Consider the following 24,592-nt stretch of genomic DNA (forward strand, 5'->3'; position numbering starts at 1 on the left):
TAACTTATTTTTATTCGTTACTCTAAGAGTCGCTAACATTAATTAATTAATCGTTCATTGATCTATTAATAACATAAACTTATATAGAATTAATTTTATATATTGAACAACTTTCAGTAATATTGGAATACCGAAGAAAATTTTTTTTAGCTCCATGGAGTGACGTCGATAGTGTTTCATCATATGGTACCGCTTATTTCCAACCCTTCGGATATGTATTGTATGTAATATACGTATGAATGGGGTTGAAACGCATATGTATATGTGCGTAGAGGGAATATCTTTCATAACTTTCCTTAACAACGAAACAACAACGCGTCAATAAGAGTTTAGCGTGACTTCCGATATATTTTTCTATGGAATACTGCTGTTTATTTTACACATGATACAAACATCATGGTACAGATGAACGAAATGACGAATTTGCTGGAGCAAATGATGAATGTGGATATTTTTCATCCATCGGAGAAGCTTCGTATGTTAAGCGACGAGGAAAGGGCATTTCTTGATCCAAATTTAATCATGGATGCGAGGCATCGAATGTGCCGTGAAGATTCGTCCGTTTCGCCTACAAACGATTCCGTTTTAGCGGAAGCTAAGAAGTATGATCCGGTTGAAATGAATGAAAATGAAAAAAATTGTTAAACGTTGATTTCCATGTGTAACTTTACAGATCATTCATACAGGAAGAGGCAAGGCAGCTGTACATGAAGAAACAGCAACGATTTCTCGAAAGAGAATTGAAGAAATTCGAAATGGAGCTGAGCAAATCGAGGCCAAAGTATTTGGAATCCTACGCATGTAAGAGGAGAAACTTTGCATCATCGGACGATGAAGAGTTTTGGGAAACAATCAAGAAACTGAGAAACAAGGTAAATAGGTATGGATCTTCAAATAATCGTTTCATTGTAATCGGAAGTATATGAAACACTTTACAGATTAGTGAAGAGAAAAGGGGGCAAATCAATAGCCATCGTGAAACAAGCGTGGATCCCATTCGGAAGAGGTTTATAAAAACGGAGACGGACGATACTTTAGTAACAGAGGAAGGTGAGCAAAAATGCAAGCAGGAGGAATGCGAAGTACCATGTGTCGGAAGTATAAAAGTAACTATCAAGGATAAAGCTAATTTTGCGACAGAAACACAACATTTATATATTTTAAGGAAATATTTCGATGTTTTAAAAAGAAATGCTGTAGAGAAAAGACAGCTTCGTGACATTAAGATAAAGATTGAGCAGAGAATGGCCCTGAAGATAATAAAAAAATATTTTAACATTTGGAGAACATGTACAAGAGATACGAGAATTAACGTGCAGAAGCAAAAAGAAGAACAAGAGACCTCCGAAGAACGAAAAATTGAAATGTTTATAAATGCGATTGCAGAACGACAAACAGAATTAATGAGAAGTCAAAAACCAAAGATTAGAGATGTTAAACCGACAATAAGAGATTCTAACAACACAGATAATAAGAAAAAAAACATTTATATAAAACGTATTATTGTTGAGTCGCCAGCACAAAGTCGATTAAGCGCGCAAAAACAGATAATAGAAAAGCAAAAAGCCAAATTGGCTGAACAAAACAGGATCATTGAAGAATTAAAATTAAAACAGGTACAAGAAGAGATATTTAGAGCGAATAAAGATACAGTTGAAATTGTTAAGGAAACTCTCACTCATTGTGGGCAAAAGACAAGAAGAACTTTAATTCAATTGATGCAACAAAATGGTTACAGGTAATAGATATAGATTTCCACGATAATTTAGCATACACATTGACAACAAAATTTATAATAGATTATGTATATCTTCCCGAAAGAGATAAAAGTTTAATAGTACAATCGAGAGTATTGGATCCACCACAGTTTTTATTAAGGATGGAAGCTCGAGCAGAGGCTAGACGAAAACGAATAAAATTAACCGAAGAACTGCGAAGGCAAAAACTCGAGGAACAGAAAAAAAAGGAAGAAGCTGCTAGAATAGAAGAGGAACAGAAGAAGAGAAGATTACAACAAGAGGTCAGATAATATAAGAGGTCGAAGTATATTAATGTCATATTAAGTGTTATAAGCATATTAATTTCACCTCGCAAACTTTATTATCTCTTCAGTAATACAATTTTTATGCGATTATATTGCATACTGTACAGTTCTTTAAGATGATGATGTGATGATTCTTTTCTTTACTTATAAATAGGCTTTGGCCGAGGCGAGGAGATTACGGAAAGAACAAGAAGAAAATCGACAACGTGAAATAGAAAAGTTTCAAAGATTAAATAATATAGCAGATAAGTTCTATCGAAAATATCTTTTACGACGTTACATAATGAAACCTTTCACAATGCTTATTAAAGAAAAACAGAATAATATTAGAAAAGCTAATGATTATTATAAGGAAAAATTGTTAAAAAGACTGTTTGCAGTATGGAGAAAAGAAGCGAAAATTCAATATGAAATAAAGGTTGAAATTGCTGAAACATTTTACAACGAAAATTTAGTGACAAAAATTGTTAAGGAATGGAAGCAAATGGTCAAGGAAGCAAGTTCAAAATATCAAGTAGCAACAGATTACCATAATATGAAACTTGCAAATAAGTACTTCAAGTTGTGGCAGATCATAACACTTGAACTGAAAACAGAATATGAAAAGAAAAAAATGTTAGTTGATGACATTTACAGAACTAAGTTAAAAGTAAGATATTTAGGCATCTGGAAAAAGTATCTTACAATCATTGCAAATATAAAAGAAAGTGAGGAAAGAAAAAATAACTTACGAAAGTTGGTACAAAAAGTAATTCCTGATTTTGATCCTATACAGAGAGGTGTAGCACTTGATAACTAATGTTAATGTACGACGTTAAAATGACGGTACAAAAAGTGCATTATAACAGTACGTTTAAATTTACATAACACAAAGCTGTTATCTAGTTTGTACACACACACACACACAGACACACACACACATATGCACACATTATTTTGTATAAAAAAATTGTGAATATTTATCATACTATTTATGTTCAGATTTTAGATGTATCCATAATTGATTAATATAATTTATTATATTAGTTAATACAATGGCCACTTTATCACAGTTACAATACATATAAAAATGATATGCGTAATACTAGAATAAAAATAATTAAGACTTTAATTGAGATCATTGCGTTTTGTTGAACTGTTATTAGTAAATTTAATATAATGAGCAATAGTAACTATAAAAAATTTGGTTATTATAAAAGAGAGGACGAGGACAAATATCAATATGTTATTAATGAAAAGTGCATTGCAACTAATATAAATGTGTATGTTTTCCTATCATTTACCGCTATGTGCGATATTCTGATCTTATCTCGTTTGAATTTGTCTAATCATTTGCGGAATGCAAAGCATAATCTTCCATATAAAGTAAGTTCAATTATCTTATTTAAATTTAAATATCTAAGTTTTGCAGCAAAATAAACGGGATACATTTTTCAACATCCCATGATCGTATGGACTTCCAGCTTCGAGGAGACGTCGCTCGTTCGATGTTGTACCAAGGTAAATCAACCAAAGATGATATATTAAATAACAAACTACTACTAGCCCAACAAGCAAGCTGTAGAGTGCAGAGATGAAGCAAAGGGCAATACTGGAACAATGTGTACATTATTATACTTGGATTGAGTACCCAAAGCAAACAGTTGCGCGACATGTTATCTATTCAACTTTTATATTGCGTGAAAGCAAATAAGAGATATTACAATATTTACGACGTTAACACAAGTCTGGACAATTATCAGTATCTTGTGATTATTAAAGTTTGCATTGTAGATCGCCGGTATCTTTCCAGTTTAGGTTTTAGCCATAATAACGGAAAATATTGTAATTTCCTTTTAGTATAATTTTATAATCTTGACATCATTTTTCTTTCAATATTGTATATTCTTCACTAATTGATACTGGATTAATGTAAAGTATATTCTAAAGGATACATACTCAAGTTGATGATACACATCACTGCAATCATCTGGCAAAAGGACAGTGCCAATAAGTATAAATGGATGACATACGCTAGTCATGGTTAAATTAGAACCATAGATAAAAGCTATGGCTGAGGAGAATAAACATCTCAAATACCATTTTAAATTACTGGAACCTATACAACAGTCCAACCTAAAATATAAAACATATATATTTAGCATATACATTGGTATCGAGGTTTATTTCTTTTTACAAAAACTACAGCTTGTACCATTTACAATGATATTCCCTATCGAGAATACAGGTCTGACACATTCGACAATGATGCGCTTTAGGAGGTACTCTTCTCCTGCAAGTAATACAAAGTTCTCCACTTCCTTCGCCAAGCTCTAAACCTTGAGTTAAAGCAGTTTCCTGAGTAGCAGAATCTGCATTTAATTTAGTCATGTAACCGCACCATATACCACCCATGACACACAGTATGAACATTAGATTCTCTTCTGGTAATATTTCTAATAATGGTACAACGTTAAGTTCAAAAATCAGCATCAACGTGACTACACTTGTAATCGTCCACATTAAAAAAAACTTCGTACGAAGTAAAAATCTTAGAAAATTATGATGCAAATAGTACACCAAAATCGGTGTTGCAACAAATATAATCACAGTACACAGTACCGTTTGTGCGGCTATTACTGCCAATGTTGGGACCGCAAAGATCGGTATCATTGCATCGACCGAAATTTGCTTAGCACCAGCTCTCCAACCACAAGGATTTCGCAGTCTTTCCCACACAGTCATTTTTTGTTATTAGTAAAGATAGGTCAAAACAATATATTTACGCCTGCATGGAATACTGATGAAAGAACATCAAAAGAAGCACAGGTTAGGAATCTTTCACAACATGTTACTCGCACTAATGTCAATTTTTAATTTAGCGATTGTTGAAAATGTTACACCTAAACGTAGGAGGCAGCACCCTTCGAATTACTAATTTATAACTATATAAATGATTAAAATAATTGCATATTTTCTATATCTATCTCTATTTAGAATAGGTTCGCCTTCTATGGAAAACCATTGTTACGATACAAATCGATAACTTTCCTTCTATTCTAGTTATCTGCCCATATAAATGATCGATCTATCTATTCAAATACAAAAGTTAATTCATTGAGTCTAATACCTTAGAAAGTTATATACTTTTTGGAGATTACTTGCCCTTATATTAGGAAAAAAGTATTACGACGAACAGTATTTCTATCGGTACTTTGAAAATGGCGCAAGAATCGCAAGGAGAGCAAGGAAAACAGTGCCCATTTCCAGTATCCAATAGCAGATATCGTATGCGGTGCACACAGTATAAAAGAACAATGGTGTCAATGTTGTTATTCCAATACTTCACAATTGTGACTAATCGTTGAAAAGTTCTCTCACGGAATTCCATTCACTCGACGCAACTCAGGTAATGGATAATCGACAAGCAATCAAAGGAACCGTTCGTAATTTTCTCAAAAACATCGTTATCTCGTACTACGTGCTCGTAATACTTTGTTGTGTGACGCTTGATGTAATCTCGGCGTGCCTGAAGTTGCAAACGTGAGACGCATGGCGGGAATATGATGTAGATTGAAAATATAGTTAACTTCAGGGTGAACATATTTATGGGAAAAAATTTGTTTATCTCGAATCACCAACATTCTATAAAGAACAGTGAAGGTCAGCTGTTATCTCGCTTGATGTTTGACATACAAAATTACAGTAAAAATTTTCATATACATTTAACATTACATTGAATGTGAAATGCTAGAAAACTGACGATTGTACATAAAATGCGATTTCTTTATCGAATTTATTTATTAATTGTAGAAACGTCTAGTTACATTCTCGAGAAATGGGATTCAAAATAGCTCCTTAATCGAGTCAAAAGTCAAGGCCAAGATAATGTAAGACTAATCTGTATTGGTAAGACATGAAATGTAACAACGATGAGGTTACCGTATGTAAATGTTTAAACGGACACCACTATACATTACCGTGAATAATCAAGTTAGTCAATCGATGCTCCCTATCAAATTTGTTTTTTCCATTTACGATCATGTACAGTGAATCCACCTTCGAAGGTTTGCACTCACTTTAAAGAAAATAACATAGACAACACATTTTTAATACAATCTCTTATGCTAAATATCACGTTGCAGTCTACTTCTTTCTTTCATCGACACACGCAAGATAAATATCGATTGGTTTCTCGCGAAGAAGAAGACTCGGACGAATACCATTATCGCACTGTCGAGGCAACGCTAATTAAAGAACGGTGGGGTGGAACTCCATTAAGATAATTATCCTGCACAATAATGAGTCGACTATACAAGTGAAAGATTGATCGACAATTACGGCTGCACGGCTGCTGCCTACTGAAACTGTTTTCAATTGTTGTTTGCACGTGTTCGCAGTTATCATTGTTTGCCAGAATCTCTTTCGGAACTTCTTGCTGTAATGCTAACGATAAGTGGGGAGGAAAGTTCGTTCGTTCCACGGTGTGAACCTACATATAATTTCGTGGTGCACATAATTTCAGTAAGATAATAGTATACATTTCGTAACGTTACATTATTCTTCTTTATTATGAAATCCTGCTTGTACCTCTCTCAGTTATTCGAGTTCTCGAACCGCTCTAGTGGCGCTGAAACGTTGACTTAGCATGTACCATTATCACCGTAAGAAATATATGTATCTCTTCTAAGAAATACTTGTATTTCTTACAGTGATAATGGTACATGCTAAGTAAGAAATATATGTATCTCTTCTAAGAAATACTTGTATTTCTTACAGTGATAATAGTATATGCTAATTCAACGTTTTGTCGCCAGTATCTAGTTTTTGGTTTATCGCATACCTTCATAAATAGAGGGCAGTTCGAGAATTCGAATAACTGAGAGGGGTACTTCATCCCGTTCATTGGCTTCTACCTTCTTAGGATTCACGTACCCCTTTTTCTTCAAGCTAGAGGAGGGTATTAGCGATGCATGAATCATAAGTTCTCATCGAAGAAAGAAGCCGATTGGAGAACTATTTAACCTACGGGAGGCTCGTCTCTGGTTTGCCCCTTCCTTGGGTCGTGTCGCTGGACAGTTCGTACGTAGATCTCGATGTGAAGAGTCATCGAGATCAACCGGCAAAGTAGCCTTGTAGTAATTTCCGACCGGCGATTTATTTAAGTGACCGAACGATTCGCGAAACTGAACGAATAGTTTGACCGGTGTGATGCTCAACCTCCTTTGTCTTTTACAACTAAGACTATTGCAGATCATAGCGAAGCGAGAAAGGACTCGAATATTTTGACAGAAAGACAATTCAATAACGATCACGCTTTGAAGAAAGTTAAAAAAAATCACGCTTTGTAAGGCGAGTCAGCTTATTCGAATAGTATACGTGATTTAGCGCTGTGCAACACGCTACTTCATTTGAGAACGCTGATTTGACGTAAGACCAATAACCCACCGCTTCTAATAGAAAAGCATAACAGAGAAAACTCATAAATCACTATTACTTGACCGGAACGATAGTCGATGTGTCGAAGAGGTCGTGATCCCCGATGGTGGTGAGTTCGACGGTGGTCTAATATGCGGGAAAAGTACTATCCTGTATGTTTCCATGAAACGAAGATATGTTGAACAATCATTAGGGGCACTGACAGTAGTCTTGTCTGTCGTGGATGGATTAATCTGTCAGGACTAGGGTGATCTCGTTACTGCAATCGGAGAGAAGAGAAATAGACATCGTTTCGTGCATCGTTCGATCACATTTTGGTCGTTTGTATTTAGAGGTACAAGAACGGATCGTCGTACCGTTGAGACCAAACGATAAGGAAGCAACGTTGTGTGGTACAAGAGTAAATCGGCTGATAAGAAACAGTCGATGCTCATAGACCAGGGTTCTTCTGGTACACTGTTGAACTAACAATTATAGTCAAGAATTGTGTCACTACATTTCAGTGGTATTGGTAGCCGCAATAATAGTAGTGGTGGTGGTGGTGGTGGTGGCGGTGACGGTGACGGTGACGTGCAGAAGTCTATGAATCCAGGGTTACTGCTCTCTCCCTTGGGCCGTGCTTCGTGGGTTGAGAAGCTTTCAGGCTTCCCGCGGAAGGCTGGAAACTGGTCTGCCGTGGACTCGTGGGGATGTTATGTAAGCTGTCTATAGTTGATCAACATGAACGCATACTAAAATTGTGTACACAGGCGCATGTATGCGAGGGAGAGCCGCAACTTACAATACATATATGCGTGTAATAACCGCCAGGTTCTGATGAGAGGATACTCACAGTGACGAGAATCGCGACACGGCTATTAACATTCAAATGCGCCTACGCACTATTGTCGCTGTGAATGGAACATCGAAACATACAAGGTCTTAAACTTTCAGGTGATCGGGTTACGCGCTGTGGCAGTGATCCTCGAAGGATACCAGAGGATACGTTCTACCCGTGGTTCAGCTTCGACGAGTTTATGAGCTATGAGGAGGATACGCGATTGAGAACTGAAGACGGAGACGAAGACGACGAAAAGGAATACGAGGATCGTGTAGGAATGTCTTCGGCTTTAACTAACAAGCTGCAGATTTTGTGGGATCATTTCATTCATGCAGAACCGCAGAGTTACGAGGTATACACGATTGCCGGATATGGAAGTTCCTATCGAAGACGATAACACATGATCTGTATCTTTTCCTTTGGTCTATATTTTTGCACGTGAACGCCTGTCTATGTTTCGAGTTTCGCAAGCGATCATACTTGAATGCAGTAGGAATAACTCGTTTTTCTATCTTGTTCTACTCGTTAAACAACATTTCATAATCAGTCAGTCGTTTGTCCTCTCACGGTTAAACACTACCTTGCAGTGATGACTTACAAGTTACGTGTAACTTAGTCGTCAATACTTTACCGCAAGTATCGAAATAATGCACAATCCTCTCTCGTGTATAACGTAAACACTATCGATTTCTTTGCGTATTCGTATCAAAACAATCGAGGAAATCTATTTGAAGCAATTACACTGCCAATACTCGTAAACCATTTAATAATCGCACGCTTATGACATAATTAAAAATACAATTAAGAAGTAATCATCAAGTATAAACTCAAAATAAATTTAGTAACTTTCTTACCGATTATGTCATTGTATAAATCGTTATCTTTGTCAGTATGTCTCCCCTGACTATGGATGAATAGAAAGTGTAATCTTTCAAAATTGACACAAAGCTTTCTACAATCAGCAGCTTATTGGTTGTTTCCGTTGTGAATCATGTATTTACGCATCGAACAAATACGATACGATACGACGTGAATAAATAACATCTACTTTACTTTACTCTATTATTCGCAAAGGGTTGAATTGTAATTTATATTGATTATAACGTAATTCACGTAACGGAACAAGTTTCGGAATGTTTAAATTCTTACGTTCCTGATCGCTGTTACTAACAAACTGATTATTTCGTCATATACAGAGCGACACGTGCAATAATCAGCGTGCATTTCGAAAATAAAAGAAATGATATCTCTATTATTTTTTTTTATCAAGTTTAGTACCATGTGTCTTCAGATTTCCTCGTCATGTTCATATCTCTGTCGTAATGACTTGTTTTTCTTGCTACCCTATCAAATCTAGAAGGCACGATACATTGCTAAAAGAACAAGAGTTATATTATTTTTACATTTATTTAGCCTATATTAATTAGCACTCGTAATCACTATCGAAACTAGAAGCGTTTTTCATAATCTTAATTTTTATGTGACCAAGTATCGAATAATTATTTTTTGTTATGTTTAGAAATCATCCTGGTTGGATATATTTCTGGCAGAACTTCTCGCACAAGTGAAAGAAGGCCGAGACATAAAAGATGTCCTATCGTTTTGGTAAGATTACATACACCGCATGATTCTATCTCTTCATAATATCTAAAATGATAATGCCACTGTTCAATTGTACCGCATAGTATTAATGAGAATAATAATTTATCTTTTCTCTAATAATATTCGTATCAAGGTCAAGAATCGTTGTAACATTACTCTGTACACTACTAGACTTGAATATTGCTTCCCAAGGAATTAAATAAAAAAGTAACATTATGGATTTTTCTTACGAGACAGTGATCATTGACCGCAGCGTGAAAATATGATCTGTTGCTCGTGGTTTCAGCTGCAACGTAACTTTTTACATGTACGTGTAACTCACTTTTGTCCTACTTATTCACGATCACTTTCTCGCGCTCGTACACGTGCTACGAACAAATCTACTCACGATCGGTTTTTATGTTGATACCTCGTCAAAATAAAAATTAGATTTTACCAGTATTAAACAAATGAAAAGACCACAAGTACCACTGTTTCGCGCACGATCGCTTGTCGGTCACCGAGAATTTCGATCGTTTCACTTTGAAAACTTCCCGTGGAGATATCGCGTCTTTCACTGAAAATAAGATTGCACACGTTGCGCGTATGATCGGACAATGGCTATATCGGAACGACAATAAAGCGATAACGGCACCTAGTCCGATGGATAAGATAAGGCTATAAAAGATGCGTAGTATGGAAATATCCATTACAGTTCTGTTGGCGGAGGTGGTGTATCTACCCTTATTGCTTGCGAGTTACTTTCGGACGTTCACGAGCTTTGCGCGAAGAGAATCGACGGCGACGAACTCGTCGAATTGAAGAAGTATTTGGCACAAGATCGTGGTTGGCGTTGCTTGGCCGTTCTACAGCTTCTCGGCGTACGCGGTCTTTCTTGTGGTCGCGAGCTGGTAGCTTTACTCGTGGCTTTGTATCCGGTCGCCCTTCAAGAGGGAACGAGCAATAAAACAGCGCCTGCCTCATCGAACGGATCCGCAAATTCTACGGCGATCGCCGCTGTGCGCAATCCCTATGTAAAATTCTACTGTAACGACGACACCGTCGACACGGTAGATATCGTGCCGCACGTGAAACGTAAAGCGGCAAGATCTAATCGAAACGTTGTTTCCCACGAGGGCAATGTACCGTCTAGAAGAAGGACGAGTCATAGATATAGTATCGGTGCCAAGGTGCCGGTCCACCACAAGCAAAGATCGTTTGGAGTGCTCGAAGCGCGCCGTAACACGCCGGAAAGCGCGAGCAGCGAGTCCGAATTGCTGACGGACGGTGTAGATCAGGCACGATCGCTCACGCTCAAGATCCGCCTGAACCCTATGGATTTCGAGTACTTTACTTCCGTCGTTAGAAGTGACGAGGAGCAGAAGTGGCAAGCGGCCCTTTACGAGTTACCTGTCCGGCCAGCGAAGAAAACTCCGAGAGATTACGTAGACGAGAGAATCAAGGATGTTCTAGATGCCAAGATTAGCAACTTTGAGACGAGCCTTTTGATCATTCAATTGCTCCAAGGCCTACGAGATTACGATACACCCGCGGAACAAACACCGGCTGTACAGGTTCTAAAGTTTGCCTTGGATACGTTATGGTCACTGCAATTCGGTATAGACGGTACTGGTTTAACGGGCACGGAATGCGCCACGTTAAAAGCTGCGGCTGCGAGGCTCATGCTCACGGCACTGGAACGCGTATTGAGAGCGAACGAACCAACTACCGCTGTCATTCACAACGGTCTGTTGCCGATGACTCTGAGATTGCTCGAGGATGCTTGCAGCAAACCGGTGAACGTCCTCTCGCCGGAGGAAGGCTCTCTTCTGCAGGAGTACATATTCGCCACTATTTACGGAATCATAACTTTCCTTTATTGTCTACTGCACCAGCAAGGCACCGTGATTGAGAAACTATCAGATTTTCTGGAACTGTTTCAATTGTTCACAGAAAGTCAGGATGGGAAGCTCGTCGAGAGAACGATCTTTGCGATCGTCGACCTGCCCAGCGTCGATCCAGCGAGATCGGTGAGCCGTGCCAAAAAGGTCATCGATATGATAGGCGCGCTGACCAGCGGTTTAAAATCCGTTCGGCATGATATTTCGCACGCTGCTCATTGCAACAGATCGAAGCACAAATCCTGTGTCAATAACATTCAGATTCATCATCACTCGGATGTATTTGGAATACCATATACTCAGCCAATCGTTGGCATTGTTACGAAACAGGCATGCTGCATTTCGTCTCTTTTTATGACGCTCACTAATCTCCTCAAAGACTCTCATCCATTCGCCAGTGAGCTGCAAATTCGGTTAATTAAGGTCTCTATGGCGGCAGGCACCTGTTGCTGTTTTCCACCCAAAATGCTTATGACTAGTATCATAGCTCTTTTGAAAAGGCACGATCCGACAACTTATGCTCCAGTCGTGGCGTTTCTCGAGCGCATTTTCTTCAAGGAACTCGGTGCTTACATGGAATCGGATGTATGCACTACCTGCGACAGGTCTACAACATTTCCGTGGGACTTCTTGGAAATGTACGCAGATTTATTGGCGCCAGACGATCCGAAGCTATGTTACGCTATAATGGCCCATCTTCTAAAGATTGGGAGCTGTTCCAAGTTCCACGTTAGACGAGAATTGCTCTTGAAAGTATTCTACCCGACCTTCTTGAAAGCTAAAACCTATTACGCTGCTGACAAAGGGAACGTGACCGCAAAGTTTCTCATTCAGTCTTGTCTCTCCGCGATGTCCAGTCTGGTCGTGAACACGCAAATATGCGATGGGTTCACCGAGATTAATGGGTTGGAAGAAGCATTGACTTTATTATCGGATACAGCTTTTACACGTAATGTTTACGCTCTGTTGGAAATCACCGTCATTATTGAAATTTGGAAGACAAGTCTCGTAGAATGTGATTCAATAGAATCGGAGAAATCTTCACTTAAGTCTTTATTCCATTCCCTTGAAAAAGAAACCACTGAATTGTTACGTATTTTTGAAAATGCAGTAGATACCGTCGTCGAACAAGAATCGAACCTAATTTCTGACACGGAGTCGAAGGACCAAAACGTTGAGAATGCAAATGTTACCGTCGCGCAAAGCGATGTTCCAGAGGGACAGAACGAAGTGGAGGAAGGATTGATCGGTACAATATCATGCTTTCCAGAAGTGTTCGATAATTTTGAAGTCAGTGCATCGTGTCCCGAAATCGACAGCGATGCGGATGCAAGTAAAAAAGTTAATCTGTATCAAGCCAGTGCCGCGTGGAGAGCTGCGGCTGGGGTAGCTCTGTGTAGTCCGAAGTTTCGCATTCAATTGTCCACGCACCCTGTTTCACAGAAGTCTTTACAACTTTTTAAAACGTTAGCCATTCATATTTCGACGGATAGTATTGCAGGTATGTTTATAAGGATGCGCAGAAGAGATTACACCAGATATAAAAGTATCTGGATTTACATTTATATACTTTTATATTTATCTTCTTTTAGACACCAAATCAGCGCATAGACTCTTCGAGGCTTTGCTCACGTGCTGTTTAACATCCCCGTTGTGTAAGTAGATTTTATATAACGAACGTGAATCATAGACATTCTGTTCCACGGACTCTTTCGCTGCGAACAGCTGCGGATTAAAATCCTAATAAGCCACGCGAATTCGTTTGCCGTGAAAACAGTTCATAGAATGTCTGACACCAGTAAACATCTTGAGGTATCTTCTATTGTCGGTGAAGTGTACTTTCAATATAGGTGATTGCGACGTAATCATGGAACTGGGAAAAGCCCTGATGGACGCGGGCATAAAATTGGGTCGCGGACTGGCAGTTATCGTGGAAGTCTTGCTCAAAGTCTCTATGTTAAGACCGGCTCAAGAGGAAACTTTACCACAGTATTCTCGACCTAGAGTAAGCTTTATTGTATTTTTGCATTTACGCGAGCTAAATTTTGATGCCACTCCTTATTGTAGCTACCAACAATGACGTTAGATGCAATGCCTGACTGTGCCGTCGATGACAGTAGTACAGGAGAATACGTGACAGCTGACGATGGTTACGAGGCAGACGTAGAAGTAACAGGGCGAAATCCATATTGTAATACCGTAAAAAAGAGTAATTCTCTGGGACCAGTGGTTGAGCCCAGGGGCCACGCGAATGCGCATCCAGCATTATGCTCGTTAGCAGTCGATTTGTTAATTCATTTCAGTGAACAGTGAGTACTTATTGCAAAATATGATCGTTACATAAAAGAACTGTCATCTTTAAGTGATTTTTCTTGCAGAGGTTTGAATGCTGGGAAAAGTCCCATTATAACTGCTGGTTTAAGAAAAGTTGCAGTCACGTGCAGAGAAAGCGCCTCTAGTTGTGCCGCACTCGCAGGCTCTGGTGTAATTGCAAAAATGTTGAATGGTTTCAGAGATATATTCACCAGCACGGATACTCAACATCAAGGTATTTCCTAATACAAATTATATCTATAATGTTATTTATTAAATCTCTTTTATAATATTACTTAATAAAATATTCCAGATTTGCAACACGCAGTGCTAGAAGTGTTCACTTTGCTAGCGACACAATCCATTTCGCCGTCAGAGCTAGTCACGTACTTATCTTTATTCAAAGTCGAGGCGCCTCCGCTTCTACCATTGTTGGAGCCACTTTTTCATCTAGTTCTGGCTGCACGTCCGCAACCAAATTTTATCATATCGTTTCCCGTGTTTTCTGACGCGAGATTGCTATCGAAAACTCAATCGGAAGACTATAAGAATTTAGAGAAGGCTGAGAATCTTGTAAATAATTTTCGGAGGAGACATCTTGCATCGGGCATATGCAGTCCCTGGTCTGTTCATGCAATGTGTCTACCAGTTGGTGCCGAATTGACCTGGCCAGTTTGGTTGCACGGTTGTTCCGTCTCCATGTGGTTAAGAGTTGAGAGAGGATTACCTGTCAGTGGCAAAGGAACAACAATTAATACGTCACCATTACTTGATTCAGACAGCGAAAGCTTGTCGGACTGGGGAATTTTGTCTGACAATTGGAGTCGGGAAGGTTGGTTTTTACGATGTTGAATATGGAACTAACAAATAATGGTGCATGCGTGTTTTAAACACTTCCTTCGAAATTTGTATAAATTTTAATTCGATAGTCGTTGCGGGTTTATCGTAAATCTAGCAATAAGTTGATTGTTTTTTATTCAACGCATGCTCTGCAAATTATCGTGGAAAGACCAATCGATGTCTGATCTTTTCTTGGGTACATCAGTCGTAGCAGGTTCAACATCTCCGCCTACACCAACATCGATTATTCATTTGATGTCTATCGGATTTGAGTCTTTGGTGCTTGAAACATGGTTGGATCTTAGATCGGGTACTTTTAATACAGATTTTTAATGCAAGTTATGCATATTCTTTATATGTACACTGTATTCTGTTATTTTTTATTTTCATTTCAGATAAATTAATTTTACGACTAACTCGACCAGATGGAAAAACGAATCGAACAATCTCGGAAACATCCATAACGGGTATGCTTCCTTCTGGTCGGTGGCATCATTTAGCATTGAATTTCAAAGACACTGTCTTAAACAAACGTAGCGCTGTGGTAGAAGTGGTGTTATGGGTAGATGGTTGGAGAGAAATCAATGCCCAATTACCATTTGATGGTCTCTTAGTGAGAAAGCCTGGAACTACATGTGTTTTACTAGGGCAAGTTGGATCCAGTACAATCGGTGCCTGGTATCTTGGAAACTTAATGGTGTTTAGGTACCCATCTTTATTATGTGATGTTAAGCTTTCAGTTGCTTATCATATTATGCGTACCTATCGTTGAATATTAACTTACAGGTGTCCCGTATTTACGAGGGAGAGAGCATTGTATCTGGCAGGTCTTGGACCTAATTACACTAATCTTGCAGAATGTGTTTTGAATACGGAGAAGCCAGATTTTGCACCATTAATCGCATCTGGCGCACTGGAGGGTGTACGAGAGATACGATTTGGTAAGTATTACAAAACACGAGCCTTCTATCTTTACTTCGGAATAACTAATCGCACATGTTCATGCATAATGCAGAAGGAGGAAAATTCGATACAAGTCGGAGGAAGTCGTACGGCGGGACATACTTAAGGCACGCCGTTGAAACTAAAGTATCCGAAACGCAAATTGATTGGGACGCAGTTATGGATGCAACAAATTCTCATCTGGGCGAATTGCAAGATAATCTGCTACTTAATTACGAGGCCCAAAATCCTAACATTGTTCATTTATATCCGCAAGCTATCGCAAATCCTGCCGGTAGGTTTATCAGCTTGGAAATTTGCATTAGTCATTATATGATTAAGTTACTTTTCTCATAAAAATTATATGCTCGTCTTTTTTAGCTGTGGTAAGAAACTTGTTTCCAGGGCAACCCGGTTTTAGGGTTGTCTCTGCCCCAGAGCATAGAGTCTCACAGCAACCGCCTTTATCTGTGGCTCCGATACTTTCCGCTCGGTTAGAATGCCAACAGTACAGAGGCCTTGTACCAGCTGCCACTTTGGTGGGCGGCGTACCTATATTTCTATATCTATTCGCAAGAGTAAGCACAAGAGATTTAACATTGAAAATTAGAAATAATTGCGATGCCTGTTAAACGAATTTATTGCACACAGGTAGTCGAATTAAACTCTAATGAGGAAGAGCAAGCCCTGGCTCTTTCGATAGTTTTACATCTAATACGGAACGATTCTGAACTTTTAAATCAATATCGATCAGAAGGTGGAACATCTTTGATACTACGCGTATTAGAATCACCACGATGCCACGCAGGTAGACATATTCTGAAAGCAATGTTAGACGCAGCTTGTGATAGTTCTATCCTAATAAAAGATATCGGTAGCGGCAATCATTCGGTTTCGCACAATTGCGAAGCTGTCATCACGGACCCTGAATTGATCAAAGGCGCGCTGACCGCGTGGAGAACGTGGGCGAGACATGATACGTTAAACTTACTGCTACAAGCATTGTTATTATTGTTAAAAGATCAGCATTCGCAGCGTGAGTTTAACGCGTCTCAATTAAACCGAGTCGGAATCGTTGATACCGTCTTAACATTGTGTAAGGTAAGTTTACACATATTCCTCATAAATATTTCGTTTTATATACAATTAATGCACTATAGAATTAATTTGATTCTCATCACAGGAGCATTTTATGTACGAAGAATTGGGTGCTGTGCTTGATTCCTCGACGGGAACTGCGGTAGTTGAATTAATAAGGGCACTTATGGGGGCACCACCAGAATTTGCTCATTTAGTAGCCATTACCGATTATTTAGTTTTGGTTCACCAAGCATCGGAAACTTACATCACGCACTCGAGGCACAATATATATTTTCTATTGCCTCCTATCATAGAGAAAAAAGTTGCCAAAATTACTTCCACGGCAATTTCTAGCTCTTCGGACGAATCGATAGGAACTCTAGAGAATAGTAAACTAAGCAAAGGTTTAACAAACACGCAGGTTGGTGTTTGTATTGATACATAGTAAAAAAGTTAATAGAAAAGTTGTTCCATTTGATGGACGTTACATTTATAGATACAGAAAAATAGAATGCCTAAGAGAAAAGAACGTCGAAACGGGCCTACGCAAGATACAAGCGCTGGAGAAGATTCAGGAATCGCTGCTAGTGACGGATCTAATCCTGTAAGTAATGTAAGTATGGTACAAATTTCATTGTTAATTAACTATAATCTACGGTAAATTTTCGTTATTTTATTTAGGAAAAACATTCTACATGGACAGACGAAAGAAAAGCGTGTCAAGGATTAGTTTGCGAAGGACTTTTATTGCTACTTCGAGATGCAGTTAGAGTTTTGCCTGATAGCCAAATTGGTTCGGTATTGAAACACGTTTTAAGAGCTGAACTTTTACTTGTGTTGGCTAATAATCCCGACACTAGAGTTCGTACAGCATTAATTAAGGTACGATTGAACATACCAAAAAGTGAGATTCCATTTTCGTGGATTGTAACGTCAATCGATTCACAGGTCGTTCAAACATATTTACAACGCGCTAGCGACGAAGAAGTCAACAGATTTATAAAACAAAAGTACTTTATGCATTTGGCGAATCAGATAGCATTATATCCCGGTAGTGAATCATTAGTGGTTGCTTTAGAAAATCTGGCTTTACGGGGACCAACATTGGCCGCAATGCCTCCGTTAATGGCTATGATCGCAAAAGCAGCAGCTACTGAATCAAATGTAGCTAGACCAATAGTATCGTTTATCACCGACATAATCGCAAAGGTACAGTAATGCAATCAGCGTTTCGTTTATTATATAATATTTACGAATTCTGTTTAATTTCAGAATGCTAATGCTTTGAGAATGCTTTTGGAACAAGGTTTAGTCGAATCACTGGTTCAAGCTCTAGTGGGAGCTGCTCATAGGGGTGGTTCTACGTCTCTTTATCGCGATATACACGTGCTACTTGTGGCCATTGCTACCAAATTTTTAGAGTCTCCAGGAAGTCATCAGATGCAAGCTGTCTTGGACTTGCATCTGATATTAAATCACATGGAATTGAAAGAAAAATCGTTATGTGTTAAAAACAGGATCTGTGTAACAGTTGTAAGGGAAGCACAGGTAGCACTCTTTGACGGAGAACTTGATGTGCTCACAGCCAAAGTCTCGAATCAGTCAGGTTTCCGATTACGTAGTACGGCATCATATTTAGCTTCGGCATCCCATATAACCTCAGGTAATACTTGTATAGAAAATAGATCTTCAAATAAAATATATTGATTAGATTCTTCATACATATTGTTTTCTAGTTTTTACAACATCCACTGATCAAAGCGATCACGGGTCTCCATCATCCAGCTATACGAGTTTACATGCACCTTCTGATACAAGTTTACGCGAACCAGGCAAAGGGGAATTGCTTGATAGGTTTCGCATCATTTTAACGCGTGCTGTAGAATTTATAACAGCAGCGGATGAATCACCCTCAGGCAATGAATTGCAATTAACTAAAAGATTATTTTCGATTCTTTTACACGACCTCTGTAATCCGCTGGAAAAGAGAAATCATTGGAGCAGTGGATGGTCAACCAGACACGCTTTAAGAAAATACACAGCTAAGATAATGGTATGGTTACTCGGACCACATCAGAGTAATAATACAAGGATATTTGCTGTCAGATCATTAATGGAGGAACCAAAAGCTCGTGAGATCTTATCCTCTCTGCTAGAAGTTCATCCGCAAGTAAGTTTATAGATTAGTGAATATTCGTTCTAGATTCAAGTTATTTACACTTATCTCTTTTTCAATACATTTGTACTAGGTAGAACAAAAGTTTACTGTATTCCTTTGGGATCTTTTGCAAAGACGCGATGAAATTCCTAGCGCTGATGCAAGAATATGTGTCGAATTGAAGGAAGCTTTAAATATATGGGACTTAGCAAAAGGAATAGAACATGCTAGCCCTGGAATATGGAACGAAGAATTAGCATTGCTAAGACGAGAGTTAATGAGAGATCGAGATATATGGATTGATAATAATCTTCCAGCAATTCAAAGGTAATACTCAAGTTCAAAGATATAACTAAATTCAGCTTCGTATACAGGAATTTTTTTATTGCTGTTTACTTAAAAAATGCTTTTTTATTAGGATCGCTAATAGATTTGATGAACTTGCTAAGCAACTAACAAAAAGTGCAATGAATATAACACGTACAGTTGTAGAGGAGCAAAATCGTGAACGTAAAGTATTAATGGAAAGACTGAAACATTCAAGAGCGATGGAAGCTCAAGCAATTGCTAAATGGAGAGATTTAGCAAGACGGCTAACGCACGAGAGAGCCCCTTGGCACTTTCCAGAGAGTTATCCTAGAAGTTGGGAACTAGATCCAACAGAGGGGCCTGCCAGAGTTCGAATACGATTACAACGATGTCACTTAAATATTGATAAACGATTCTTTATGGCGGAACATCAAGACAAACTAGGTCCGATTGCTGTTCTATTATAAGTTACTTCCATTTAATTTAACAACATTATAACGCATTTTTTTTTTAATATTCAGATGCGATTAAAATTGAAGCTCCTTTATCTTACTTATTCAAGACTGATCGACAAGATGCAAATGCTACAGCGTTAATTGAGCGACTGCATACTAGTGAGAGAATACGTAAAATGTCTCAAGTTAAAGTGGTTACACCCAGAGCTGAACTAGCTGGTGAAGTTCTCATTGGTGAAACCTGTCTTTACTTTGTTCCTGATAATCCTGACGTCCCGTTACATACAGATGTATGATTTCTTTCTTTTTGAAACATTTTATCATTCCACGAATCTATTGTTGTATATTTAATTGGACACGTTAAAATTACAGATAGCTTTGGGTGGCTTGGATTTGGCTATGGTCGGTGGTACAGCGTGGCGACTTGATGATATTCGCGAATTGCATAGAAGGAGATATCAGTTACAAGAAAGAGCTATCGAAATATTCCTTATCACAGGACGAACTTATTTACTAGCATTTAATTCCTCAAAGGTACATATAACGTAAAAGAGGTATATCACTCAGAACATTTAAAACAATAATGTACAATTTACAGGAGAGAGACGAATTTGTAACAGAGTTATCTGCTTGTAATTTACCAAGACGAATACCCGGTGATGATTTAAGCGAAGCTATTTCGTTATGGCGAAGTGGCGCACTAACGAATTGGGAATACATCACTTGTTTAAATAAGTTGGCCGGTCGATCGTACAATGATTTAATGCAGTACCCTGTTTTTCCATTTGTATTGGCAAATTATACAAGTGAGAAAATCGATCTAAATGATCCAAAAATTTATCGGTAAATATAAAGAATAAATGAGAAAAGAGGTACAATTGAAAAAATAGTAACGAAATAATATTGTTTTAGAAACTTTAAACGCCCTATGGCTGTGCAGGATAAAAAGAATGAACAACATTATATAAACAATTACAACGTAAGTGATTTAATTGCTAGTTGATTTCTGCCTTAACTCGAAATATTGTCTATAATTGTATTTATAATTTTACCTAATAGTACCTTAAGCAAGCTTTGTCAGAAGGGTTAAACTTAATTGCCTTAAATCAAGAACCGTTTCATTACGGATCGCATTATAGTAATTCTGGAACAGTACTCCATTTTTTGGTACGATTACCGCCATTCACTAGTATGTTTTTATGTTATCAAGGTAAATTGAATATCTTTTTTCACAGATACACGAAAAATATTAGTAGTAATACTTGATTTTAATTCAATTTACTTTTATTTTTAAAGACGACAATTTTGATATTCCCGATCGAACATTTCATGCATTGGCTACTACATGGAGATTGACTAGTTGCGATTCAACAACAGACGTGAAAGAATTAATTCCCGAATTCTTTTATTTGCCTGAATTTTTATTGAACTCTGAAGGTATAACAAACAATTAATTATATCTCGAAACTAGTGGTACTTCAGTAAAAAAATATTATATCCAAAACAAATGTTTTTCAAGGTTTTAATTTTGGAGTTCGACAAAATGGCAATCGAGTAGGAGATGTCGAATTACCAAAATGGTGCGGAGGTGATGCGCGACTTTTTATTCTCGCACATAGAGCAGCATTAGAAACAGATCATGTCAGAGAAGTTTTACCCTATTGGATTGATCTAGTATTTGGGTTCAGACAAACTGGTAGACCAGCAGTAGAAGCTATAAACGTTTTTCATCCGGCGGTATGTTGGAATCAACATCTGTGATTTAAAATAAAAAATGCCATATGAATTTCTAACTAATTTATATTTTTAGACCTATTATGGTTTCAATGTTGAGCAAATAGCAGATCCTTTAGAACGTCAAGCATGGGAGACCATGGTACGGACTTATGGTCAAACACCAGCACAATTATTTAGGGTTGCACATCCATTACCAATTCAAAATCTTGGAAATACAGGGGTGCATAGTTTGGTACCACAAGTTATCGAAGGTGTAAATGGTATTAAATGGGGAAATTACGTTGGTGCTCCTGGAAATGAACCAGTTTTATGCTGGAAACACAAGCACAGAGCACCATTAACGTCCCTAGTTCCTTTAATGACCGGTGATGTTTTTGGATTACCTAGCTACACTACTCTATTACTTGGTTACACAAAAGAAAAAGGTACATTATTATTAACTCAGAGTAAAAATTTTAGAAAACCACACTATATAATAACTTCAGGTATAAGTATGCTAGGTGGAACATCTGTATTGGGAGCTGCTTTAGTATCCTGGGGTGGAACAGATGGAATTGCAAGACTGAAATGTAAGAAAGAACAACCACCAAGGCCACTAATTAAATCTTCGGGTCTTGATCCAGTAAGAGAAATTATTAACATAGTTTATGACTAATTTCTTTAATTGCAAACTACATTATGCATAATTTTTTCTCTAGATCACCATTTTGGGATCAACTCCAGACTGTGGACAATTATGGGCAGGTCATTTATCTGGTAAAATAACAGTGCACACATATGCAGTTGTTACAAGCAAGATTGACTTTAGTTCGACACAATCGTCTGTACTATTAGCTCATAGGAATAGGGTAACAACAATATCTCTTTCACGAGCATTTAGCATCGCTGTTACGGGTGACGCAAGCGGCGTTATTGTTATATGGGACTTAAACAGGTAAGCATGCTTACACAGAAATAATTAAGAATGTAAAACATTTCCGTATCTAAGTTATTTGTAATTATTTTTCAGTTTAACATATGTAAGATCGATATTTTGTGATCAAAGCAATCCTATACGATTATTATCTATTAGTGAAACCCTTGGAGATATAGCAGTTACCTATGAAATTCCTAATACAAGTGACAATACGTCTTCCAGTCAATCCGAATTGAAAGTATTTACTATAAATGCAAGAGCAGTTGGCTCTGTTTTATCAAGAAAAAAAATAACAGCTCTTTGCTACAGTAATGCGCCAGAAGGAGTTTCTGTAAATGTTATTGCGACAGGACTAGATAATGGAGTAATAAGGTTGTGGAGCAGTTGGGATTTAAGATTGGTTAGAGAAATTATAAACGGTATAAAAGGATGTGGTGCCGTGATCGCGATAGCATGGGCCTTAGATCAACATCATTTTTATGCTGTAACCGACGAGTTTACAGTTCTCATATGGGAGGGATCAAAACGTTTGAGCAATGGTACACCAAAATTCGTGAATTTAACATCACTCTAATTTGAATGAACAAAATCAAAATGTTTTTGAATGCATAAACATATTATTTTGAACACTGTTAAGCACGTGTTTTCATTTTATTAATAGATATTTTATAGAGTAAAAAAAGAAAATGAACATTTTATACAATTACGACATTAGAGTTTCATTTGCAACAGTTTTATATAGTCAAAATCACATAAAACATATTCTTCTTAATACTCTTAAAATAGTGATTTTTTAATTATATTTATAATTATTAGATAGAAAGAGTCCAACAATTAATGAAAACTGTTAAAGTATTATTTTATTGAAATTTTTATTACAATATTTGTTATGCTTCTAGTAATATATCAATATCTATATTTTTATACTCTGTTGTATTAAAACATATAATGTACCTGTACAAGAAGTACAGGTTCTGGTTTATCAATATATTTATAACTATACTAATAGTATATAAATGATACGCTTATAACTTTCAGATTCGTAAATATTTCTTTTTGTAATGCCATAGATATGCTCATAATGTTGTAACATATATATATACATATATAGACATATCTAATAGTTATGTTAAGCATTAGGAAAAAATATAATAACTTACCTCAAATAACATTTAAGCAATCTTCAATGATCTCAAACATCGGGTAATATTTTCCTGTTCTCCTTGCAATTTGTTCTGCAGTATCTCCGCTTGAATTTATCAATCTAGGATTCGTATCCGGATGCAACAAAAGAAGTTGCAGGGCAGGAGAGTTATGAGAGCTTGCGGATACTAAATGCAAAGGTGTCTGATCTCCTTTACTTTTGGCATTTATATCTGCCCCATTAGCAATTAAAACTGCTGCACATTCAACATTATTCCAGCAGCATGCAGAATGTAATGGTTGCCACTCATCCATAGTTTTTGCATCTATTTGCGCACCTGCTTGAAGCAGATACTATAAAGGAAATATAAAGGAAAGGGACAATGAATTTAATTATAATTAGTGAGATTATCAATAACTGTTATAAAACTAATATTTTTACCTCCACAATTTCTACGTGGTTACCATAACATGCTCTATGCAATGGAGTATAACCATCCTTATCTGTGCATTCGAGTAAAAAAGGATTTGTTATTATTAATTTTTTTACTTTATCCAGATCACCATTCTCTGCTGCCGTAAGAATTTCTTTTGCATCGGGTTCTATGAAGAAAATAAATTGCGGTATTGGGTCAGTCGCTGAGACTTGCGGTACGCACAAAAATCATCAACTAACCCTTCGCATTACGGTTAGCTTCTACTCCGTCATCGTCATCTTCCCAAGCACTCACTTGCATATGTTCACCTCGTGGTTTATTTAGCATTTCATCACGGATTGCTTCCAAATCCATCAATTTATCGCTTTCATCTTCAGATGACGACATATTTATTTTGTATAAAATTAATTAATTGGCAGGCAAATGTCAACCCAACGTGCTTCGTTTCACCGCGTACAGTAGAGATCCATCTGTTGGAGTACGAGCACACTGCTCTTA

At 37.5% G+C, this 24,592-nt stretch overlaps 4 protein-coding genes across 12 annotated transcripts; 2 read left to right on the top strand and 2 right to left on the bottom strand.

Annotated features, from left to right (window-relative positions):
• Nucleotides 1–344: 344 nt before the first annotated feature.
• Nucleotides 345–2,948, top strand: LOC143432976 (uncharacterized). The gene is made up of 5 exons (XM_076910002.1): nt 345–602; nt 674–880; nt 944–1,738; nt 1,822–2,020; nt 2,199–2,948. The coding sequence occupies exons 1-5, from the start codon at nt 397–399 to the stop codon at nt 2,841–2,843; spliced, it is 2,052 nt and encodes a 683-aa protein (XP_076766117.1). The 5' UTR covers nt 345–396; the 3' UTR covers nt 2,844–2,948.
• Nucleotides 2,949–3,043: 95 nt separating this feature from the next.
• On the bottom strand, nt 3,044–6,596 carry Gabpi (zinc finger DHHC-type palmitoyltransferase GABPI). 2 transcript variants are annotated; one of them, XM_076909999.1, is made up of 4 exons: nt 6,004–6,596; nt 4,239–4,479; nt 3,983–4,159; nt 3,044–3,635 (listed from the first exon to the last, which is right to left on the bottom strand). In XM_076909999.1, exons 1-4 carry the CDS (start codon nt 6,065–6,067, stop codon nt 3,443–3,445), a joined length of 675 nt encoding a protein of 224 aa, XP_076766114.1. In that variant the 5' UTR covers nt 6,068–6,596; the 3' UTR covers nt 3,044–3,442. The 2 variants fall into 2 exon arrangements, with proteins under 2 accessions (XP_076766114.1, XP_076766112.1); XM_076909997.1 differs by lacking the exon at nt 6,004–6,596 and having other exon boundaries at nt 4,239–5,197.
• Nucleotides 5,298–23,091, top strand: Mv (lysosomal-trafficking regulator mauve). Of its 7 annotated transcripts, none has more exons than XM_076909984.1 (34): nt 5,298–5,432; nt 8,396–8,634; nt 9,802–9,887; nt 10,579–13,265; nt 13,357–13,419; nt 13,615–13,769; nt 13,832–14,073; nt 14,143–14,312; nt 14,391–14,909; nt 15,087–15,227; nt 15,313–15,622; nt 15,704–15,858; nt 15,933–16,154; nt 16,241–16,437; nt 16,511–16,960; nt 17,043–17,360; nt 17,436–17,552; nt 17,621–17,821; nt 17,888–18,148; nt 18,212–18,602; nt 18,676–19,109; nt 19,189–19,424; nt 19,516–19,850; nt 19,928–20,151; nt 20,234–20,395; nt 20,460–20,704; nt 20,774–20,840; nt 20,921–21,071; nt 21,158–21,298; nt 21,381–21,598; nt 21,672–22,023; nt 22,084–22,220; nt 22,297–22,532; nt 22,608–23,091. In XM_076909984.1, the coding sequence occupies exons 2-34, from the start codon at nt 8,479–8,481 to the stop codon at nt 23,086–23,088; spliced, it is 10,260 nt and encodes a 3,419-aa protein (XP_076766099.1). In that variant the 5' UTR covers nt 5,298–5,432; nt 8,396–8,478; the 3' UTR covers nt 23,089–23,091. The 7 variants fall into 7 exon arrangements, with proteins under 7 accessions (XP_076766099.1, XP_076766098.1, XP_076766097.1 ...); XM_076909983.1 differs by lacking the exon at nt 5,298–5,432 and having other exon boundaries at nt 7,364–8,634; nt 16,511–16,667; nt 16,728–16,960; XM_076909982.1 differs by lacking the exon at nt 5,298–5,432 and having other exon boundaries at nt 7,364–8,634; nt 10,579–12,886; nt 12,929–13,265.
• Nucleotides 14,442–24,554, bottom strand: LOC143432975 (ankyrin repeat domain-containing protein 49). 2 transcript variants are annotated; one of them, XM_076910000.1, is made up of 4 exons: nt 24,334–24,554; nt 24,100–24,260; nt 23,675–24,011; nt 14,442–14,804 (listed from the first exon to the last, which is right to left on the bottom strand). In XM_076910000.1, exons 1-3 carry the CDS (start codon nt 24,479–24,481, stop codon nt 23,676–23,678), a joined length of 645 nt encoding a protein of 214 aa, XP_076766115.1. In that variant the 5' UTR covers nt 24,482–24,554; the 3' UTR covers nt 14,442–14,804; nt 23,675. The 2 variants fall into 2 exon arrangements, with proteins under 2 accessions (XP_076766115.1, XP_076766116.1); XM_076910001.1 differs by lacking the exon at nt 14,442–14,804 and adding an exon at nt 23,353–23,468.
• Between the last annotated feature and the right edge of the window lie 38 nt (nt 24,555–24,592).

This window comes from Xylocopa sonorina, chromosome 2, assembly GCF_050948175.1.
Source record: "Xylocopa sonorina isolate GNS202 chromosome 2, iyXylSono1_principal, whole genome shotgun sequence".
NCBI classification, from domain to species: Eukaryota; Metazoa; Arthropoda; class Insecta; order Hymenoptera; family Apidae; genus Xylocopa; species Xylocopa sonorina.

Excerpts from the sequence above, each read along its gene's own strand:
- LOC143432976 (XM_076910002.1), top strand. The coding sequence starts at position 397 with ATGGTACAGATGAACGAAATGACGAATTTGCTGGAGCAAATGATGAAT. Across the intron at positions 603-673 it reads GTTTTAGCGGAAGCTAAGAA|ATCATTCATACAGGAAGAGG; the intron begins GTATGATCCGGT and ends GTAACTTTACAG. Across the intron at positions 1,739-1,821 it reads ATGCAACAAAATGGTTACAG|AGATAAAAGTTTAATAGTAC; the intron begins GTAATAGATATA and ends TCTTCCCGAAAG.
- Gabpi (XM_076909997.1), bottom strand. The coding sequence starts at position 4,768 with ATGACTGTGTGGGAAAGACTGCGAAATCCTTGTGGTTGGAGAGCTGGT. Across the intron at positions 4,160-4,238 it reads AGGGAATATCATTGTAAATG|GTTGGACTGTTGTATAGGTT; the intron begins GTACAAGCTGTA and ends TTTATATTTTAG. Across the intron at positions 3,636-3,982 it reads GATGTGTATCATCAACTTGA|TATTGCCCTTTGCTTCATCT; the intron begins GTATGTATCCTT and ends ACATTGTTCCAG.
- Mv (XM_076909978.1), top strand. The coding sequence starts at position 8,359 with ATGGAACATCGAAACATACAAGGTCTTAAACTTTCAGGTGATCGGGTT. Across the intron at positions 16,155-16,240 it reads AGCTATCGCAAATCCTGCCG|CTGTGGTAAGAAACTTGTTT; the intron begins GTAGGTTTATCA and ends CGTCTTTTTTAG. Across the intron at positions 21,599-21,671 it reads TAAACGTTTTTCATCCGGCG|ACCTATTATGGTTTCAATGT; the intron begins GTATGTTGGAAT and ends TTATATTTTTAG.
- LOC143432975 (XM_076910000.1), bottom strand. The coding sequence starts at position 24,481 with ATGTCGTCATCTGAAGATGAAAGCGATAAATTGATGGATTTGGAAGCA. Across the intron at positions 24,261-24,333 it reads AGCTAACCGTAATGCGAAGG|AACCCGATGCAAAAGAAATT; the intron begins GTTAGTTGATGA and ends TTTTCTTCATAG. Across the intron at positions 24,012-24,099 it reads ACCACGTAGAAATTGTGGAG|TATCTGCTTCAAGCAGGTGC; the intron begins GTAAAAATATTA and ends TTTCCTTTATAG.